The sequence below is a fragment of the Porcisia hertigi genome, chromosome 26 (assembly GCF_017918235.1).
Source record: "Porcisia hertigi strain C119 chromosome 26, whole genome shotgun sequence".
Classification (NCBI taxonomy): domain Eukaryota; phylum Euglenozoa; class Kinetoplastea; order Trypanosomatida; family Trypanosomatidae; genus Porcisia; species Porcisia hertigi.
In genome coordinates, this window is record NC_090585.1 from 477507 (window position 1) to 498460 (window position 20954).

Below are 20954 nucleotides of genomic sequence, written 5' to 3' on the forward strand. Positions count from 1 at the left end.
ATCCCTATGCCCCAACCACTTCCTCCTCCTCCTCCTCCAAGTCGTCTACATCGTCGTGATCCTCGCATATCTTCAGTGACATACTCCTTTTTTTTGTGTTTGTTTGTTTTATTTCTTGTCTCTCTCTCTCTGGTGTATTTTACCCTTTTTTTTCTTGTTCAACAAGTAATACACACACACATATATATATTTATATATATTTATATATATTTATATGTATTATTGGCAATGAGTGCCATTATGGAGAAGTACACCTTCAAGGATGACTACGTCAGTCCGCGTGGCATTCCGAAGGTCGCCTTCGTCGAGAACGTGGCCGAGCTGGTCAAATCGAGCGGCGACAGTGCGGAAATGCTTCTGAAGCGCTTCAGTGAACAGTACAGCAAATACAAACTCGCGGAGCACCGACTGATCCGCACGACAGCCAACCTCGAGGCGAAGATTCCAGACATCAAGAAGACGCTGCAGACTCTGGAGTATCTAAAGAAGTCGCTAGTAGCAGAGAACGGCGGCGAGGGCTTCACGACAAACTACGGTCTAACCGAGAGCGTCTTCTGCCAGGCGAAGGTGCCGCCACAGAAGACAGTGCACCTTTGGCTCGGCGCGAACGTGATGGTCGAGTATACTTTTGAAGAGGCCACAAATCTGCTGGAGCGCAACCTGAAGAGCGCCACTGAGAACCTGGCGACAACCCAAGAAGATCTGGCATGGCTCCAGGAGCAGCAAACTATTTTGGAGGTCAACACATCGCGGCTGTACAACTACGACGTAATTGAGCGCCGTAAGAAAAGCGAGGAAGAGAAGAAGAAGTGAGTGACGGATGCGAGCTGTGCGTACATCACGGTCATTCCAAGGGCTGGGAGTGCCATGGCAAAGGCTTGTCTCTCGTTCTCGTTCGTCGACCTTGTGGTGGTGATGGTTAAGGGGGGGGAGAGGGGGAGGGGAGGGGAGGGGAGTCGACACGCAAAAAAAAATGCCGCCAGGCGCATCTCTCACACTGGTTGTAAGCTTTTCTGGGGAAGGAAAAGAGGGAAGGATGCCGAAGATGGGACTCTACGGTGTAATGAGGAGGAGGGGTGGGTAGGGGATGATGCGCGATGCTCCACGGTGCGCGCGCGCATCTGAACCTTGTGTTGTTGCTGCTGTTGGGTTGAACAGTATTGAGGGTTGGTGACATTACTTGTACCACCCGGCCCTGACTCATGTTAAAAAAAAACAACAACATCACCGGCTTACATGCGCAGCGGCACCCCTCTCCCGCCTTACACGTGTTTCCTTGTCCATTGTGTACGGATTGGGCATTCATCTTTGTCGAACGGCAGACTTCTCAGACTTGCCCTTCGCTATTCCCCATCCTCCAGCCTCTTCACCACCACCAAACCCTTGGCTTTCGGCAGCAGCCGTCCCTGCGTTGTGTGTCCTACTCTGCCCACGCTTTGTTTGGTCGAGACTCTTTGTTGTCTTGGTTGTGATTGCCGGTTGGTGAGGAGAGGGAGGGGGAGAGAGAAAAGGGGGGAGGGGCGCGGGAGGGAGGTGGTTGATGGAGCAAGAAAGCGATGCGTGACATGTGCACTCCCCCCCTCCCCTCCCCCCACCCTTTGAAAAAAAAAAGAGATTATCTACTATGTTAAATGTTGTCCATAGACGCAATGGGGGAAGACACACGTGAAGAGCTCTCAGGATGGAGAGAAAAAAAAAGAATGAAGAAACCACGTCAAAACTGTCGACAGAGCGAAAGCAAAAAAGGGGGAGAGAGGGAGAGGCCGATCACATCAGGAGGAAGACGTTTCCTCTTGTTCATCGGTTACGCTTTCTTCGCCCTACACACCGCGCGCCCACCACCACCACCCACACACACACACACACACTCTCCCCCCCCCTCCTGTACTCTCAGTAGGCTCGAGGACGCCGACTCAGCCTGGATGTTGACGGCGTACCAAATCCTGAAGAGGGAAGGAAAACCAGGCGCGGCCCAATGGAATCCAGGCACACAAAACTCAATGTGCGTGATGCGTGTACTCGGGCCGCTACCCGTGCGATGCCCGGCTCGGTAACGAAAGCATAAATCTATCTTTGAAAGGGGAGAGGGAGTTGATATGGCTCAGCAGCTTTTCTCTCTCGTGTGGGTGTGTGTGTGTGTGAACTCATCGCGGAACGCATTCTCAGTCTTTTCCTTTGTCGATGCTCCACCTTTTCTCCAGCACTCCTCTTCACACTTACACACTTTGATGCTTATTGTTTTTTGGGGGCGGGTGCTATAGGCCTCCAAATCAGAGTCGCCCCCCCCCCCCCACACACACACACAGGTCAGGATGAAGCGCTCAGCAATGCCGTTGCATACAAACTGTCATCTTCGAAGCTGCAGGTGCATCACTGCTGCTGGTGGTGGCAGTGATGCACTGCGGTGTCACGCAAGATCGGTTGTGTGTGGTGCATTTTGGGCGGTGGACTTTGGTTCGTCTGCTAAACCCCCATCGCGGGCGTCCATAGCAATGCTCGACTCGGTTCTCTCCTCCTCCTCCATCGCACAGAGGCTCCAACGGCGCCACGTACACAATTCGACCCCCGTGTCTGTGCCGCGATCGCCCAGCGCCTCCACCGGAGACGCGATGGTGGCTAACCAGCAGGGCGATACAATCTTAGCCGACCCGCCTGGGCCATCCAATGTCTCATCCTCTACTTTTTCTGTCGCCAAATCGCCAGACGTGACTGCGGACACGTCGGAGGCCTCGCTTGTGGCACAGCTGCAGATCCTCGCTAAACAGTATCGGAGAAGGCCACACAGTAGCAGCGTTGAAGCAGATGCGGGCAGCGATCCCAGAGGAGCGGGTGTGCCGGCATCGGCAGACACTGTCGATGCCTTGGCCAATCCCTTGCGTGACACTGAGCTGTGTGTCGGCGGCACTCGAGACAAGGACACGGTAGCCGTTTTGCACAGCGGTGAACCAGCCTGGCAGCGAGGGGTTGAGCTGGTGCAGAATGCCTCGCACACCACCCAGGCCATCATGGAATGGCTTTTGTTTGTTTGTTTGCGCAGCAACCAATCGGCCACCGTCGCTGCCGGCCTCTCAACAGGGGCACCGCTGGAGGTGCTGGAAGGAGTCTACGCTGCGTGGAGGCATCTGCATCGAACACAGAGACCGGTGCACAACACGATGGACGTGGCAGAAGCCACAATCAGTGGTGAGCCTACGTCGCCAAGCTCGCACACCCCTTGCTCGGATCGGGCTCATATTACACGCCCCCGCTCCCCCTTCACTCCCAAAGGCATTCACCACCACTACGCCACGTACCTTTTATCTGAACTCCACCGCGTGCAAGCGGCCGCCGTGTCGTGTGGGACACCGAGCAGGTGCAAGAGCGACGTCAAGGGAGACCTTGATGACGACATTACACCGAAGCCCACCGGCGATTCAGATGCAGTACGGGTGACACGGATACATCGTGCACATTACCTGCTGAACCGAGCGCTGGAAGTCCTACTCGTGCATCTCCCGCAAGACGTGGCGGCTGCGGCGGCAAATCTGGCTGGGGAAGCCACAGAGAAGTCGCACGGTCTGGAAGGCGCGCGCTCCCAGAAAAATGGGCAACATCAGACATCTCTGCGCCCGACCACCGCTTTGCTGGTTCTGGAAGCAGTGCGTCACGCAGCGTTGCTTCGTTGGAAATCATCGATGCCACTCAGCGTTGGTCTGTCTGACAGCTGTGCCTTCCTTTCCCGCCTGTGGGGGAGGGCCGAGAACAATGGCCCACCCCACGACGCACCGGCGGCGTCGCCTTCGCTGGCTCACACTGCTCTTGCGTCGGTGGCGCGCGAGGCCTTTGAGAATGTAATGAGAAGCTCAGTGGGGGCATCAATGCATATGCCCGCTGGTGCATCAGAGCAACAAAAACGCAAGCGACTGCTGGATGACGCGGTGGTACTTTACGTGGCCTTCCTAGCGATCATCACCATACCACCTATGTCAGAGACTCGCCTCGAGGTCCAGTGGCGAGCCATTGATAGTTTCGTGCTAGCTGGCTCGTGGACAGCACGGCAATTCAACGCAGCCTCACCACATCAGGAAGCGCTCAGTAATTGGCGAGCTCGGCCACTTGTCGGCCCTGCTCGAACGCCTCACGATCCAAGTGGGTCTGCATCAAGCCCTTCATCTCTGGCCACAGCCACTGGTATGCGGTTGCTGCTCAGAATGTATCTCGCCCCTCCATCAGCCGCGGCAGCAGCGGCGCCTGCCGCCTCAGGACCAGAGACACAAAACACGCGCCGTCAGTGCGACCTGACCCGTGAGGCGGTCATCGCTGCGCTCTGCAACGCGAACTCGTTGCTGACGTTGAGTAATCGCGATCCCCTTTCACCTGCCGACTCCCACGAGCAAGATGCACATGGCGTACCGCTGCGCCCCCCGGCTCTCCCGTTGCCGTGGTGTGCATGGATTCTACGTGTACTTGTCCACGATGATGCTTTGCAGACGCAGGAGCACGGATCTGAAAAGGCGTTCTTGGGGAGTGCAACGGATGGCAACGCCCACGAAGTGACCACGTTGGCACTGTCGATTCGGTTGGTCATGGAACTGCAGCGCCACTCGCATGTGACCCTTGCCCGCTACAAGAGCCCTCGGTTAACAGAGAATCAGTTGCATCGCTGTGCCACGCGGCTGCGTCGGGTGCAGCAGCTGGTGTGGACAACGCTGCTAGATGCGGCGGTACGAGGCCAGTTTACTTCTGCTGACCTCCACCGCGGTGCTGCTGGTCACAACACTGCCACTCCCCATGGCGCCCTGGCACGCTCCGGCCCCCACCATAGCACACCTGCTGTGTTGCATAAGCTGTGTCACCCGTACTACGACAAGACGCAATGGCACCGAGGATCAGTCAACCTCTACATGCGGCTTCTCGATCAATGGGGGGAGTCAACGCAAGTGCGACAGGTATTCGCGGCAGTTGCCCGGCGCGAGCGCAAGACGCAGCTGGAGATTCACACATATGTGCTGGCGTTACACCGGAGGCTCGCCAGTGGGCACGATACGGGGGATGATAACGACGAGAGAGACTCCGCACGTCTCGACGATCAAAGAGTGGAGGAGAGCGGCGTGACGGGCAGCCCAGCCGCGGACCCCGCAACGAGAGCAGAATTACACACGAGTCTAGCCAAGGTCTCGCGTCGCTATCGTCCAGCTCTCAACCTTGAATCCTGCCTGATCACGCTACGACACTGTGGCTGCCCTCGGCGAGTTCTTGCGGAACTGCTGGACGAGCCGGCGATCTCTGAAGATGAAAGCGAGGGCGACTACGGTGCTCTTGTGACTGCATCACAAGCGAGACTGGCAGGTGAGGTGCTGCAATACATGATCTGCTCGCTGCACGCTGTGGAGCTCAGGGCGGGCGGCGCCACGCCGAGTGGTGATGGGGCAGACGCCGATCAAAAACAGAGAGAGAGCGAAAATGCTACGGATACACAGGGCACGCTGTCAGCGGACGACACTGTGATGGCCGAGGGACTGCCCGTGTCACGGTGGGTGATGTGGATACGCAGTTGCTGCGTTCCAGCCATAGCACACCTCTACCAAGTGGCAGGGCTGAAGGACGATTGGGCACAGCTGGGGTATGACTGCGAGTGACACCGGTGGTGGAAGGGGGGACTGTCGAAGAGGATGGCGAGAAGAGCAGGTCAGAACCAAAAAAAAAAAAGGGGGGCACACTCCCGCCGTGCTAAAAGGGGGCACCTCTGTCTGGGAGATCGGGTTGTGGGTAGGGCCTTGATGGATGGGTGTGTGTGTGTGTGTGCTACTTGCTTGTGTTTGGGTAGCGTCTGGAAAGGGAGGGGGAGTCCACTCAGACGCCAAATATTATACACGCGCTAGGTGGTCCTTGTGCTTTCTCCTTCTCACCCCTTTCCTCCTTGAGCGTTGGCTCTTGGTCTCCACCCCCTCCTTTTCTCTTTTGACCCTTGTGCTCCACCACACATATATATATATATATTTATATTTTAAACTGCGCTGTCGAGATGGGTCCCGGGGGGAGGGAGGGGGGGCCCTCGTCCGCGCTCGCCTACGCCTTCTTCACATATGCCCTCACCAACCGTGGAGCTTATTTATATATACCACCACCACCACCACCACCACCTTTGCCGCACCCACCCACCTCCCTCACTCCTCTCTCCTGGTGTGTCACGGTACGCATGAGCCCTTAATGTAAAAGCCGAGCTCTTTTCCCATGGTGGATATTTATATAAGGGAAGGGAGGAAGAGACGAACTCGTGTGTTCCTTCCCTCTCCAACCTGGCAGACGTAACCATCGTGTCGCCATCACCAAATAGCGCCGACACCTAAGTACACACACATACACACACACACGCAAACCTGCTGAAAAAAAAAATCTCACATGGTTTGTGTTGACATTTCGCCTGGGTGCACTTTGATGATATATAGCGCTTGCATCCTATCTATGTGTACTCCCTCCTCACTTGTGTGCACATCCCCGACGCTTTTTTTTCAAAACATTCCTCTTCGCTTCTTTTTTTTCTCCTCAACCCCTCCGCCTCTGTACCCCCTCTGCTCACATCATCGCAGTGGGCTGGTCCACCCATCATTCGCAGCGAAACCTTTGAGACGGTGGCCAATACTCAAGGGGAACAAAATTCCAAGGAGCGGAGCGCCGAGTCCCCAGCAAATATAGGGCTTCTGTGTGTGTGTCTGCAAATAAGTCGTCATATTTTTTTTTCTTTCTTTATACCCCCTCCCCCTCTATTGTCGTGTGACATTGCTGTTTTACAGCCGTTAACTTTTCTCTCTTAGCCCTCCTCCTCCCCCCCCCCACCACCACCACCACCACACCCTTCTCCACTTTTTTCTTTTTGTTGTTGTTGTTTTTTATCATCTTTGATTACATTGTAGTCCTCGTGCGCCTTGTACATTTTCTCCCCACTTACCCATCTCTCTCTCTCTCTCTCTCGTACGGATACAAGCCAAACAGATGGGAGCAGGTGGCAGTTCACAGCAGTCCAGTCGACTGATCTCATCAAAAACGACAGCCGGCGCGGCCACGACAAACGATCGCAATGCGACCGCAACCTCATCTGGCCAGAGGGGCGAAACATCCAGAACCGCAGCCCCTGGCCGTTCCGCGGCAGCAGACAACCCCACACTCGGCCTTGTCGTCTCCTACAAAATGGGCGACGTGCTCCCTCTCATTGTGCGCCATCTTGAGCCAAATGAAATGCTGTCAAAGGGAGTTGGGATGGTGATCGAAGGCACGTCGTCCGCTGGACACACCGTCCCCCCGCCGCCACCAGAAATGAATCCAGAGGAGACTGTGTTTGGGTGGTTTGTCGAGAACTTGGAGAAGCCAGGCACATGGGAGCCGTACGCGAAGGAGTCATCGGACCGCCTGGAGGAGGCCTTTCTGAACATGCGCAGCACGTGCGCAGTCGTCATGAAAAAGCGTTCCTACACTGTAAACCTGCAGACTATGCAACAGATGCCGGCAGAGTCACCTGCAAACATCGACATACACCCTGTGCAACAGCAGCGCATCCGGAAAGTTAGACGGGCGCCAGTAGTGACTTACAGCGATCCCGACACAGGTGAGCTGAGGACGCGAGAGGCTCCGCTGCAAACGGTAGACCCCTTCTCGGATGAGGGCAGCGACAACCATGGAGAGTCGGAGAAAATTGCCAAGGGTGACGGTGACATCGTCGTTGCCGATGCTCGTGATGCCCCCTTCATCGCGACGGCCGAAGATGGCTATCTGCCGCATCTCATTCGAACAGTTGTGCCGCATCACTTGCCGATCTACACGATAGAGTGCACACCGGAAGTGGCGCAGCTTTGCCCGGAAGCTCGGGCCGTCGTCGAGCCCGCCGGCGGTGCACTGCTGCTGTCTAGCGGGCGTGACATGCAGCTGCTGGAGTGGAGCCTGGAAACCAGCACCGTCGTCACGCGCTATGCGTTGCCTCGAACCTCGCCCAAGAACTCAGTACTGACGGCAAATTACTCCTCCACGGGCAAGTGGGTTGTGGCCGGGCTCGATGACCGCACTGCGCGGCTGTACGCTATCGGCAATCCGGACGAGGTTCATCTCCTGAAGGGGCATACGCACAAGGTGTACGGCGCTGGTGTGCTCCCGGGCGACCTGCAGGTTGCGACAGCAAGCATGGACTGCCAGGTGAAGTTGTGGGACATCGAGGGGGGGACCTGCGTGCGCACGGTGGTAGCGCACAAGTCGCACATCTTCGCCCTTCGGCCTCACCCAACTGATCCCAACTTTGCCCTGACCGCCGGCGAGGACCGCGTTGTGTGCATGCACGACTTCCGCCAAGAAAACTCTGTCGCAGCAGTATTCAGAGGACTCGGGGGCACCGTCTGGGATATCGACTGGAACCCCGTGACCGCAACCTTTGCGACGGGTGGCATAGACAGCAGTGTGCGCATTTTCGACCCGCGTGTGAGCACCACAGCTGTTGAGATATTGCGCACCCACAGTCATGCGGTGCACAGCGTCAAGTACACGCCGCGGGGGCGAGGGCTTCTGTCGTCCAGCAAGAATTCCTTTGTTTGCTTGAATGACACCACGAACTGGTCCTTGCAATGGAAAGCCAAGGCACACGCAGCGACAGTATTTCGTGTTCGCTATCACACTGGCAAATCTGTTATGGTGACGGCTTCGTCCGATGCCAGCGTAAACTTGTGGAGTTGGGGGGCGCTGAGACATCTCTGAGTGCACAACGGTGCAAAACGTCCAAACAACAAAAAAAAACAGCAGGGAAAACGAAATACGAAAGAAAAAAAAACGACATGCCTCAAAATCTTGAAGAAGTCCACGTCGCGTATGTCTGTGTGTGTGTGTGTGTGTGTGTGTGTCGGAAGGGGGGGGGAGGCAGAAACGATACACTGGCTTCTTTTGGCGAAGCATTGCCTCACCACCACCCCCGACCCCTGAGAACCCGTCACTTTGGTTCGTGAGTGGCTTTGCTTATATTCCTTGTTCGTCTTACGCCCCTCCTCTCATCATTGATGGGATTCAATCCTGTCGTCAAGTCGCGTTTCTAGAAATGGTGCTCTCTCTTTCTCTCTAATAACTCATCTTGACTCTGCACAAGACACGACGCAAGCTAAAATGCGGAGTGGTGCAACGGTGGACGTCAGTGTGTTGGTACACGGCTTGCTGACTCCCCCACCCCCCACACACACACGCCACTCGATCCTCTGATCGTGTGTGAGAGTGAGGAAGCTTCTCAGTGGGCCGCCCGCTGAACGCCCTTTTTCCGTTTGTCTGGATGTGCTCTCTGCTTCGTTTGACCTCCCCCGCCCTATTTCGTGATCCATGTCCTTACTTCAATTAACGCAAATGTGTGCGCTGGCACACCTGTATCCCCGAACCCCCGGCCCACCTCACAACGGCCAATCTGATATCGCCTAACCCCCAACAGAGAGGGAGGACGAAGAAATCAAAAAAAAGCAAAGGGCGCTCCTTCACATTACCACGCTGATCGGATGAGTATTCCCGCATGTGTCTCTTGTGTTGGCATTTAACCCCACCCCACACACCCCCTCGCCCAGGTACACCGATACACACTTGCTCTCTAACTCGCCCCCTCTGGTCCGCCTGTCAGCCCACTGGGTAGGGGGTGCAGCTGTTACCCTTGTTGCAGCCTTCAGTATCCATTGGTTGTGTTTTTGCACCATCTGCCCCTTCCCCCCCCTCCCCCCCTCCCCCGACGCACAGTGCGTGAGATTCCCTAATTTTTTGTTGTTGTTTTGTGTTCGTTTCTTTTTGCCACTCTGCGGTGTTCATTGTGGTGCTTTCAGGTGTGCAAGCGGGTTTTTTTTTTGCGTCTGCATTGTCGCGTCGCCGATACGGCGTCCTGTTTGGCTGCTTTAGACGGACCTCTTCTACGCCAGAAGCGCTACCTACGCCCCCACCCCCACCCCCCACCTTCCTCTCTCTCCCCGTTCTCCACTCGATCGGGGTGCGTGAGTGTTACACAAATCTCGCGTGTATGACTATGTTTCAGCATCGTGTCATGCTCTTCACGGCCCCGCTCCATGGAGTGGAGCTGGCAGGCTTGCTGTTCACGGAGTATATCCGCAGCTCCCTGTTCCAGATGGATGTTGCGGAAGCACTAAGCGACGCCAACGGATGGCTTTCTTTTTTCAGGAGCGGCTTCAACCCCTCCGCGCTCCTGAGCTTCTACAGCCAGCTCATGAGCGAGCGGCTGCTCTTCCGGCTTCTTGAGTGCGGAATATCGGCTATGTGCATGTGCAGCGAGTCTGAGATCTGTAAGGATGCGCTCCTGTTTAGCAGCATGTACCCGATTGTGCGCAGCTACCGTTACAGTCGTCTGTGGTGCACTCGACTTGTTCGCTTTGTGGGACAACTCTTCCTCCCAAATTTTCTGCGACGAGCAAAGAGTAGTACTAGCATCAACGGTAGCAGCGGTGGTGCCTCAAGCACAGCTGCGCGCAGCTCAACGCTAGGCGGCGCTGCATCGCAGCCCTTCTCGCATTCGGACCCCGTCGAACCTGAATTAGTTTTCTATCGTGGCCCGCCGCGGCCCTCCCGAACGAACCCGTTTGAGGGAATGCCAGAGTCTTGCCAGGACGCGCTGCGCTACTACCTCCACAGCTACCAGTCACGTCCTTTCTACACCACGTTTGTCAGCGGTGTCATCACGGACATGACGCTCTTTGCGACGGAGCAGATCAGCTGGTGCATCTGCTTCCACCGAGAGCGCACAAAGCGCACCTCTCGATGGCGAGTGCTGAAGCCTTTCTTTGCCGACTTATCGATGATATGTGTGCAAACAACTTTGGTGTACGCGGCTCGTGTTGCGGGTGTCTTGATTGGAAAACATCTGTCACGTGAGCCCACCGGAGGCGGCATTTTCTGGGGAGAGCGCGTGACACTCTTGTTGCTGTCGCCCGGCATCCACTACGTGAGCCTTATCGTGGGTGGCGCCGTCCGCGAGGCCTTCGAGCGCCGCTATCCCCGCACCGTCGAGGACGAGGAAGAGGACAGGCGAATGGAAGAAGCAGCGGAGGCTGCTGCGCGGGCCCAGGCCGCCGCAGCGCACGCCGCGTTCGCCTTTACCTCAGTCCCTCCCGACAACGCCACCGGGCATGCGGCGCACGGCTCTGGCGGTGCCGGTATGCAAGGAGCCGCTGGGCATTCTGGCCATGGCGGGATCTCCACACGCGACATCAACTACTACGAGGTGCTCGGCGTGTCGGAGCAATCAAGGGCGCCAGAGATAAAGAAGGCGTATCGCGCAATGGCGCTGCTCAACCACCCCGACCGTGTCGGCAAGGACCCGGTGGAGCAAGAGCGAGCACGACAACAGATGTCAGTAATCAACGAGGCCTACGACATGCTTATGGACTCCGATAAGCGCGCACAGTACGACGCGACGCGACGCTTTGCTAAAGGCTCCTCGTTTTTCAAGAAGTTGGAATCCATGAACCCGGTGGAGCTCGCTGCAGTGAGCACAGTGGCCGTTTTGGGTTTATGTACACTGACCGTTGCATCAGCCTACGCCCAGTACCTGAGCATCTACCAAAGGGTGACTTCGATGGGGCGCGGCCCGCTGATGCTCTTCTTTTGACGCACTGTCACGTACTTTCGAGGTGTGATGTCGGGAGGACCGCCTTCTCTGGACACTTTCTTCCTCTACTCCTAAAGCTGCTCATCTGCTGCGCGGGGGGGGGGGTCTGAGGCGTGGCTCCGTGTGTTCTCCCCTGTGCTTGCCCTACACGAACACCACCACCGCCCTCAAAACCTGGACTTCACGCAGGCGAAGTAGCGCCGGTGACCTCCCTCTTTCTCTCTTTTTTTTTGTGTGTGTGTGGTAAGATGTAAGGGGTGGTGAGGACACTTGGCTGGAAAGATCCCCTTTTTCTGCTGTGCGTTGTTGTTGTTGTGTGTGTGTGAGTGTGTATACCTGTTCTGCTGCGCACCACGCGAATATGCCTGTGTTGGAGGGCTGGCCAAGGGCCGGGGGGAGGGGGATATTGGAGGGACGGATGCCAAGAAAGAAAGTAGGCATTGGACTTCAGATATGTGTTCAGACTATTGTATAATGGCAGAAGAGTAGACTTCCCGGGAGAGGGAGGGGACGCAAAGCTGCACGCTGTTATTACGATTTCTTTTTGTTGTTGTTTTCTCGTCGGGCTACGGTGCGACAGCACGCTCGTATTTCGCTCACGAGCCACAGAAAACGATCTTTAGGGTCATCCACATCAACTAAGGGCATCGTGAGGCGCGAACTGCAACGGATGACACTTGTCGAGAGAGAAGGCCCGTCCCCCCCCCCCCCCCCCTTACCACTACACATACAGACCAATATGCCATGCCTAAGCAACAGAAGAGCAGGAACCAAGAGCGAACGACAGGAGATGAGAGATGTCGAATATGGGCATATGGGGGGGGAGGGAGGGAGAGCTGGGAGGAGAGAGAAGAACCCCTACAGGCACTTGACGGGCGTAGTGCACTCAGTAGGATTGTGTGAGATTAGCAACGGCTGCCACGTTTTGTGAGATGCTCTCCTCCTCACCCTTTTATCGACAACCAGCTCATCCTACGCTGCACTCTACTTCAACTGAGAACACGCATGACCATTACTTGATCATTGCAAATGCGCATATCTCGCTTTTGAAAGCTCATCACCACCCAACCGCCTCCCCCCTCCCTCTACACCCCCCCCTTTTCTCCACGATATCAACATATGAGGATGTCAACTGCCCCCCCCCACTTCACTCACTTCATTCACTCATTCATCCAGTTAGCGGCTTGATTCACTTCTTTTGTTTTCCCTGAAGGCAATCAAACAAAAAAAAAACTGCAGAGCGAGAAAGGCACTGGTCTTCACTGCCAAGTGCACACTGTGCCACAGCACACCCACTACAACAACCCCCTCTCCCCCCCCCTCCCCCAACACTATCCCCATCAGTACATCCTCCCCCCCCCCTTTTCCCATTTGCTGAGCTCGACTCGGCGATGCGTTTGCCCTCGTCTCTCCTGCACACCGTTCTCTTCGCACACAAACTCGCTCGTTGAATATACGTTTAACATTCGCATACCTATTCACATCTGTGTGTGTGTGTGTGTGTGTGTGTTGCCTGTCTCTCTCTCTCTGTATATATATATTATTATATATAGTGATCCCCATACCTGTCCGGTTTGGGTGATCTACTTGTCTCATTTTGTTGCATTACGCTTTCGGCTGCGGCCCCCCTTCTCCCTTTCCTGCTTTTTGTCTTCGCCTACAGTGTGAAAATTTTTTGCAGGCAATTCTGCTTTGCTTTGGTGCTCTTGACCGGCCTCCCTCCTCTTCTTTTCTGTGTTGGACTGTCTCTCTCTCTCTGTGTGTGTGTGTGTGTGTGTGTGTGTGTGTGTGTGTGTGTGTGTGTGTGTGTGTGTGTGTGTGTGTGTGTGTGTGTGATGTCGAATGCGACAGTTGGAAGTGATGGTGCGAATCCCGCACCACGCTATTACAACCCTAACGCCCCCATCACCCGCCCTGTCACGATCATCCAGGTAGAAACCTTCGTACCGCGTGAAGGGATGTACCCCTCGCTCGTGCTTGCAGATGGCAGTCACTACTTCGGCCCCGTGGTGGAGGACCATGGGTATCGCATCCCGTGTGGCTGCGGCATCATGCTCTTTCAGTATGATGAAACGGTGAAGCCCAACTTGACCACCACTGCGGCGGCGGCGGCGTCGGCAGCCGACAAAAGCAGCAGCAGAAGCAACACTGGTGGATTCACCTCCTTCTTCTTCGGCAGAGGTATCCCACAAGGCGGCGGTGCAAGTCAGGCCGTGGCAAACCTCACGGCTGCGTGCAAGCGGTATCGTCAGGGCGATCGGTACGGCGGCGACTGGGCCAACGGCACCTTCCATGGGGATGGCGCGCTGGTCACGAGCACCTTCACCTATCATGGCACGTGGAAAGAAGGGCAGATGCAAGGAAAAGGGACGATCTCTTACACGCGCAAATACGTCGACCACCGGCCTAGCAACGCAAGCGGCAGCGGGTCTGGGGATGGTGTGAGCAGCATGCTTCTGAAGGGGCTCTCATATGTGTCCCCCTTCGATCTGGTTGCGGGCACGGCAGCACCAAAGGAATACATCGGCGACTTCGACGCCAAGCACTATCGACACGGTATGGGGCTGATGCAGTACTACAATGGTGATGTCTACGAGGGGGAGTGGTATGACAACTGTCGTCACGGTCGCGGAAAGCTCCGTAAGATGGATGGTGAAGTGTACGATGGTGATTGGGCCTTTGACCAGCGTCACGGCAACGGTAAGATCATGTACCCAAACGGATCTGTCTTCAAGGGCAGCATGGAGTACGACCAGCGCAACGGTGAGGGCGTCATGCGCTTTGCCAACGGTGATGAATTTTTTGGTAGCTTCAAAAAAGATCGCATCGATGGGCATGGCACGATGCGCTACCGCAACGGAGACGTCTACGAAGGCTCCTGGCGCGACCAACTGCGCCACGGACAAGGCAAGTATACGCTGAAGCGCACAGGGGCAACGATGCACGGCGAGTTCCAGAGTGGGCTTATCCATGGTGAGGGTACCGTGGTCGTGCCGGGCGTGTCAACCTTTGTTGGCATCTTCGTGCGCGGAGAGCGCACCATCGGCACCATGCACTGGCATCAACAGCCGAAAGCACACCTCGCCAGCGACAGCGCAGACGCAGCGGTCGATGCAGCGGGGGCTGCGCCATCGGGGTGCCGAAATGTATCGCCACTGATCGACGCGCCGTCCTGTGTCTCTGCAGCGTCTCCCCCTCCCCCCCGTAACAGCACCTCCAGCGCCGCGGCAGCCAGCCCCTCCCCTGCGATGGCCAACAAAGCCAGCACAAAGAACTACCTATGCTACCAAGGGAAATGGCACGGTGAACACATGCACGGCAGAGGGCTCCTCTGGTACACGAACGGTGACTTCTACGCTGGGAACTTCCATAAGAGCCTCCGTCACGGCGCCGGCAACATGCGCTACGCCGCAGAGCAGGCGGAGTATAGCGGGCAGTACGTCCATGGCGTCCGCCACGGACTGGGGCTGTTGCAGCGCGCCAACAAGTCTATCCAGGCTGGGCGGTGGCAACAAAATGTCTTTGTGGAAGGGTACGAGGGGGAATGGGACGGGACTGCCTTTCACGGTATTGGTAGGCTGACGATTCCGGTGGACACTTTTTTTTCCCTGCGCTCGAGCAACTCCGCCCCGAAACGGCCTGAAGTGAGCGCTACGCCGAACGACGGGTTCGGCCTCAACCCGGCAAACGCATCGGGCATTGTGAGTGACGAAGAAGGTCGCAGCGCGGCCGATAATGGCGAACCACTGGTGTCGACATCCACCGCTGGCTCGAGCAGCGCCACAGCGGGTCGTGCTGACCTGCCACCTCTTTTCATCGACTTTGTTGGCCTATTCCGTAACGGCCTACGGGATGGGCCGGGTCTGCTCAAGCTACCTGCGCTGGATGGACTCGTGGGTAGCTCTCTGAACCTTTCAGAGGAGCGCAAGTCTGGCGGCAGTGGTGGGCAACGTGGTAGCGCTAGCGGTGGTGACGAGAGCAACGCTGCCGCCGGTGCATCCCGCACTCGAAACAAGACTATGAGACTTGCCCCCGTGCCCTCCATGATCGTCAAGGGGCGTTGGGTGCGTGAGGTGTTACACTGTGACAGGGGTGTGTGGGCTTTCCCAAGCGGCATCGTCTATATTGGACGCTTTCTCAATGGCCACCGTGACGCCGCGCGTGCGTGTGTCTGGTGGCCAGATGGGTCGGTGCTGGAAAGCGGGTGGCGCAGCGATGCGCCAAGTGGAGTGGGCATTTGGCATCGGCGCAACCGCACCAACCCAGTGTATAGAACGGTTTATCCGAATATGCTGCATCGCTTGCCAGCACAAAGGCCGTCGGAGAGGGTCACCACGAACTCGCCGCGCATCGACCTTCCTCAGGGTGGCGGACATGGAGTCAGTGAGGCAGCGGCTGTAGGCGGCGGTGGAACAGGTGGTGACCTGGCGGGTGATCTCATCGGCGACGGAGCCAGTCGCGCCGGGGATGGCGATGGTGGCGCAGACGAAGAAAGTAAGAATCTCACGCCGCGACGGGTGCTCGTGGATTTCAGCAATCACTTCACGTTCCTCTGCTCCTGGAGTCCGCGCACGGTTGATTTGAGCACGTACGCGTCTGTGATGCTGCCGCAAATTGGGATGCAGACGGCCCCGCTGCCAGGTGGCACACCGTGGCCGCAGCTGCACCACTCCCCAAGCATGTCAGTCGCCCTCGGCGCACAGCAAACGTGCGCGGTCGAGACTGCGAAAAGTGGGAGAGGGGCACAAAAGAGGAAGACAACTGCAGCGCCTCCCACTGTGACTGGCAGTATTGATAAGGCGCCGCCTTCCCCCGCACTGTGGCCCGTCCCTACAGCGAAACAATTGTCAGCCTGCGCCAAATCTCTTCATGTGGCGGAGACACTGTCAAGCGTGACAGTCGCCCGCGCTAGCGGTCCAGGCGTCGTCTACTTTGAATCCGGTGTTGTGCTTTCCGGGGAGTGGCTTGGCAACGTGCCTCGACTGGCCGTCCCATTCCGCCCGTGGTCTGCATTCGACGAGTTCATCAGGTGGCAGGCGAGTCGGGCAGCGTCACGCAACTGCGCCAACACAGTGCCATGCCTCACTGCACCGCGACTGCAATCGTGCTATACATCGGTCTTGGAGTCTGCACCGGAGGATGTGAGCGGTGAGCCTCGTCGCTTTACTAGTCGGCGGATGACTGTGGTACTGTCACCCCTCGATGTTGGCCGAGACAGCTCTGCGTCAGGGCAAGAAGCGGTATCATCTACCCCGCCATTGTCGCTTCCCTCCCCGGATCTGCGCTGCACGTTCTGTGCCAAGGACTACAGCTTCTTCCGCAAGCGCTTGCACTGTACTCTGTGCCTGCGCTCATCTTGCTCGTCATGTCTGGGGACCATGGACACAGAGGGGCTGGCGCACCAGGAGGACGTGGAGGCACTACTGCGCCATGCCTACGTGACTGCGGAACAGACGGTGCAGCTCTCGGCCGCAGCAGCCGCAAAGACCAGCCTCGGGGACAGCAGCTGCGGTGCAGCTCATGCCATCCACTTCCCGAGCCTCTCGGCGGCCCAGGTTGATCAGGCGTTTGACAAGGGCGTCTCGGCGGTGCCTGTCTGCGCCGACTGCGTGCGTGCCGTTTTGTGGAAATTGAGGTACACGCAGCTCTGGATACCGATGACCATGTTCGCCTCTGTGGTGGAGGGCGACAAGCATCAGTGCGAGGTGCTCCGCAACAATGGGGCGAAGGCTGTCCAACGCGACTCTGACAGCGTGGCAAAAAGAAACGGCGCCGCCACTGGTGACCTCGACGACGGATTCGCGGAAGCGGCCGAGACCCCTGCAACGGTCGCCCACAGTCACGAGTCCTCTCAGGATCATTGCACCGCTGGGGAGGCCCTGGGTCTCTCTCCCAGTGGGCACGCGGCTTCAACCAAGACATTGGATGCAGTTACGCACCCCCGCGATACCGATGTGGGCCCGACCGGAAACAGCGCGCTCCGTAGCTCCGCCACTGCGAGCAGCTCTGATGCAGCATTAGCTGGCGGCGCCAGCCTTGCTTTCACGGCAAAGACAGAGGGTGCCGCTTCCGTTGAGGCGGGGCACGATCCGTTGGTCGCCACGCCAGCGGAAGGAGCGGCTACCACCCCCCTTCCATTGCCGCCAAGCTCGCCCATCCATTCTGAGAAGACACCGCCCCGCGGAATCAACCTCCTGCCTTCAACGCAGTACATCATCTACAGTGGTTACACTTCTCACACCATCCCACATGTGTATGGGGAACTTTGGTGGGGGCGTCGGTACTACTACCGCGGCGGCTTCCGCGCCGGGGAGCGGCACGGGTTCGGCACACAATATATGCCAAACGGCGAGTGGTACGAGGGCGGCTTCGAACGAGACGCGTGGCACGGCCAGGGTGTCTACCACCTTGAAGACGGCTCTGTGCTGTTGGGTGAGTTCCTCAAGGGTAAGCTGCACGCGTTGCGCTACCACGGTGAGGTGAAGGAAAGCGAGGCGTTTGGCGTCCAACCGCACGGTCGCGGTATAGGCTACAGCCCAGACGGCTCCATCTATAACGGCGAGTGGGTACATGGCCGACGTCACGGCACTGGCATGCTCTACATGGCTGACGGCAGCTCCGTGTACAGTGGCACATTTGTGTCGGATGCAATGGAAGGGATGGGCAAGCTCGTGACGACAAGTGGGGCCTACTACGGCGACTTCCATCAGAACAAACAGAACGGCAAAGGACTTCTCTTCACCACGGACTGTGTGGTGGAGGGGTCATGGAAGCACGGCACCTCGTCCGGTTTTACGCGCATCTACGAGCGTGATACCGGGGAAGTGTACGAAACAACGTACTGCGACGGTAACGAGCGCGACGACTGCTTTGTCACACCTGTGATAGTAGAAGACAACGACGCCTCCGAGTGTGGGCAGTGTGGCACGGCCTTCTCTTTCTTTCTGCGCAGGCACCATTGCCGCCTCTGCGGAGATGTCTTCTGCGATGCGTGCACACAACACCGCGCAACACTGCCCGCGAGTGTCACTGGCAACGGCGGCTCGGGTGCAAAGAGCGACACAGTCAGCCCCAGCGCATCGGCGGTCAGTGGGCAGCAGTTTCGGGTTTGTGACGCCTGCTTTCTCCGACTTTCCCAGCGCCGGATGATCGCGCTGCGCCGTTACGCCGATGGCAGCGTGTACGCCGGCTGCTGGAGCCAGAGGCGGTGGGTGTCGCGTGGACTCTACTGCCGACCCGACGGTTTGTTTGTCGTGATGGACACTCACGGGCACGCCCTCCTTCCAATGGCGTGTGTCGCAAAGGCACAGGAGGAGTTCAAAGATGACGCAAACGGGAACATCAAGGAGCCGTCGAAGCCGAGCGCGGCACTGCCGGCTAGCGGTTTTGGAGCGGCGCGTCGCTCCTTGCGCGCCAGTGGTCTTCCCCCTTCTCCATCCATCCTCCAGGATGCTGCGCCGGCAAAAGAGCTTCTTGACAGCGTCTCGGAGAGCTCGGCGCGGAAAGACCTCGACGCGTTCTTGCTGTGGTGGGCGACGACGCGCAGCCGGTGCGGCCTGCAGGTTGCACTGGACATCTCGCTAGTAAGTCACTACCAGCGCATGCCAGCGCAGATGCTGCGGGGAAAGGAAGCAACGGTTAAGGCGGGCTCGGATATAGCCAGGTACTTGGCGACCCCGGCGCGCGGTAGCCTTGAGACGCCTCACACCCCCTCTCTCGCGCCTATACGGTTGTTCGTCACACTGGCCGAATCGCAGCGCTCGATGCGGGCCATGGTGGAAGGGGAAGTGGAGCGGACCTGTGCCGACGCAGGGTCGGAGGCAACAGCCGCTGCGAATGGAGTAGAGTCGAGATTGTCTACCGAAGAGAAGCGCACCATGGACAGTGACGTGGAGGCGGCGGCGTTGCGAGCAGCTCGATTTATGCCAGTGGCGATTCCTCGAGCTCCAGTGGTACCCGTCACTGCCGCTACCGTGCCTGTCGCAAGCGCGGCGGAGAGGCCGGCGGCGACCGCAAAGATTTACCCCGGAGACCTCCACCACGCATGCCAGATGCAGGGCGCCGACTCCAAGAATGTATTCGGTCTCTCTTCCTGGGTCACACGCCCGCCGCCGTCCATCGACGCAGAGGACATCAGTGATGAGGCGCTCATGGAGATGATGCAGACGGAACGGCTTTCGTGGCCGACAGCTGCGAAAGACCCCGAGTCCGTCATTCCACCCCTTATGCCGCCTACACCGGCCCCTCCCACACCCGGTCTCAACACGATGGTACCCTGGGATGTATGGGCAATGCACGATGTCCCCCGCTACGCTCCTCCGCCACTGACAGCGGTGGCAGCAGCGGCCACATCAACCGCCGGATCCTCAGTGGAGGAAGCTGCAGGTGGGGATGACGGGGCCTCCGCGGAGCCTCCGCCGGCACCGCGCGGTGAGGCGGACATGTACTTTGCGTGCCCTTTCTGGAGCCCAACCGTGCCAGATGCTCAGCTGCTGCTAGAACAGGGCAAGGCAACGCAGGCCTCTGAGCTCATGCGCCGCCTCCAGGAACAAGATGAGCACGGCTCAAATCCCCAGCCGCATGGCGATGTCGACGGTAGCGACGGTGAGGCGAGCGGGTGCAGATGTGTCGTCTCGACTGGCGGCGAAGGAAAAGCCCGAGGAGACGAAAAAACAGGCAACCCGCTGCGTGTGCTGCAGAGCACCCAAGGCCGTGACTCCAACGCAAGCGTCCCCTCCTGGGAGGCAAGTCAACTCTTCTCTCCAGAACAGCGAGCGCGGAGCGGCCGCGGATGGGCACCAGAGCCGATGCATGGTCCCTTTGTCTTTGACATCTCTGACCGTGACATGTGCCGCAGCGCAGATGGCCAGCGTTGCCACCCAAAGGTGACACAGCGAGAGGTGCCAGATTTCTAGTTCGAAGCCCGCTGTTGCTCTGCAGGGTTTGCGCGTCTGCGCTTTCACACGCGGGCGTTGCTCCGTAACATTACGACGTTGCATGGGTGTTACCCTCCCCCCCCCTTTTTTTTCGGTCTCCCTGAATTTTGGCAGTGACAGCGCCAATGGCAGTTGCTGGGTGGCCCTTCCACCCTTCTTTTTTCTCTCGTCTTCGCTCTGCGCCTCCTCCTCCCCTCCCCCTTCACACACACACACACACGCAACGAAAAATGTATATTTAACGAAGTAAAAATGGGGGTGAGAGACATTTGACGTGTGGGTGTACACATACATTACATGTATAATGTACACCCACATGCGCCAACGGATTCAAGGGGATCTACCAAACCTGTGTCTTCGACCACACTTGTGAGGGGCGCACACATGCATACATGCGTGCGTGAGTACTCCACTGCAAA

The 20954-nt window shown here is 57.6% G+C and overlaps 5 protein-coding genes across 5 annotated transcripts; all 5 read left to right on the forward strand.

Moving 5' to 3' along the window:
- Positions 1-228: 228 nt before the first annotated feature.
- JKF63_04165 (uncharacterized protein) lies at positions 229-813 on the forward strand (the record flags this gene model as incomplete). Its single annotated transcript, XM_067900158.1, has 1 exon — positions 229-813. One exon carries the CDS (start codon positions 229-231, stop codon positions 811-813), a length of 585 nt encoding a protein of 194 aa, XP_067756342.1.
- A 1499-nt stretch (positions 814-2312) lies between these two features.
- JKF63_04166 (uncharacterized protein) lies at positions 2313-5618 on the forward strand (the record flags this gene model as incomplete). The annotated part of the gene is made up of 2 exons (XM_067900159.1): positions 2313-2569; positions 2603-5618. The coding sequence occupies 2 exons, from the start codon at positions 2313-2315 to the stop codon at positions 5616-5618; spliced, it is 3273 nt and encodes a 1090-aa protein (XP_067756343.1).
- Positions 5619-6972: 1354 nt separating this feature from the next.
- On the forward strand, positions 6973-8715 carry JKF63_04167 (uncharacterized protein; the record flags this gene model as incomplete). Its single annotated transcript, XM_067900160.1, has 1 exon — positions 6973-8715. The coding sequence occupies one exon, from the start codon at positions 6973-6975 to the stop codon at positions 8713-8715; it is 1743 nt and encodes a 580-aa protein (XP_067756344.1).
- Positions 8716-9997: 1282 nt separating this feature from the next.
- JKF63_04168 (uncharacterized protein) lies at positions 9998-11599 on the forward strand (the record flags this gene model as incomplete). Its single annotated transcript, XM_067900161.1, has 1 exon — positions 9998-11599. The coding sequence occupies one exon, from the start codon at positions 9998-10000 to the stop codon at positions 11597-11599; it is 1602 nt and encodes a 533-aa protein (XP_067756345.1).
- Positions 11600-13434: 1835 nt separating this feature from the next.
- Positions 13435-20514, forward strand: JKF63_04169 (uncharacterized protein; the record flags this gene model as incomplete). The annotated part of the gene is made up of 1 exon (XM_067900162.1): positions 13435-20514. One exon carries the CDS (start codon positions 13435-13437, stop codon positions 20512-20514), a length of 7080 nt encoding a protein of 2359 aa, XP_067756346.1.
- Positions 20515-20954: the final 440 nt, after the last annotated feature.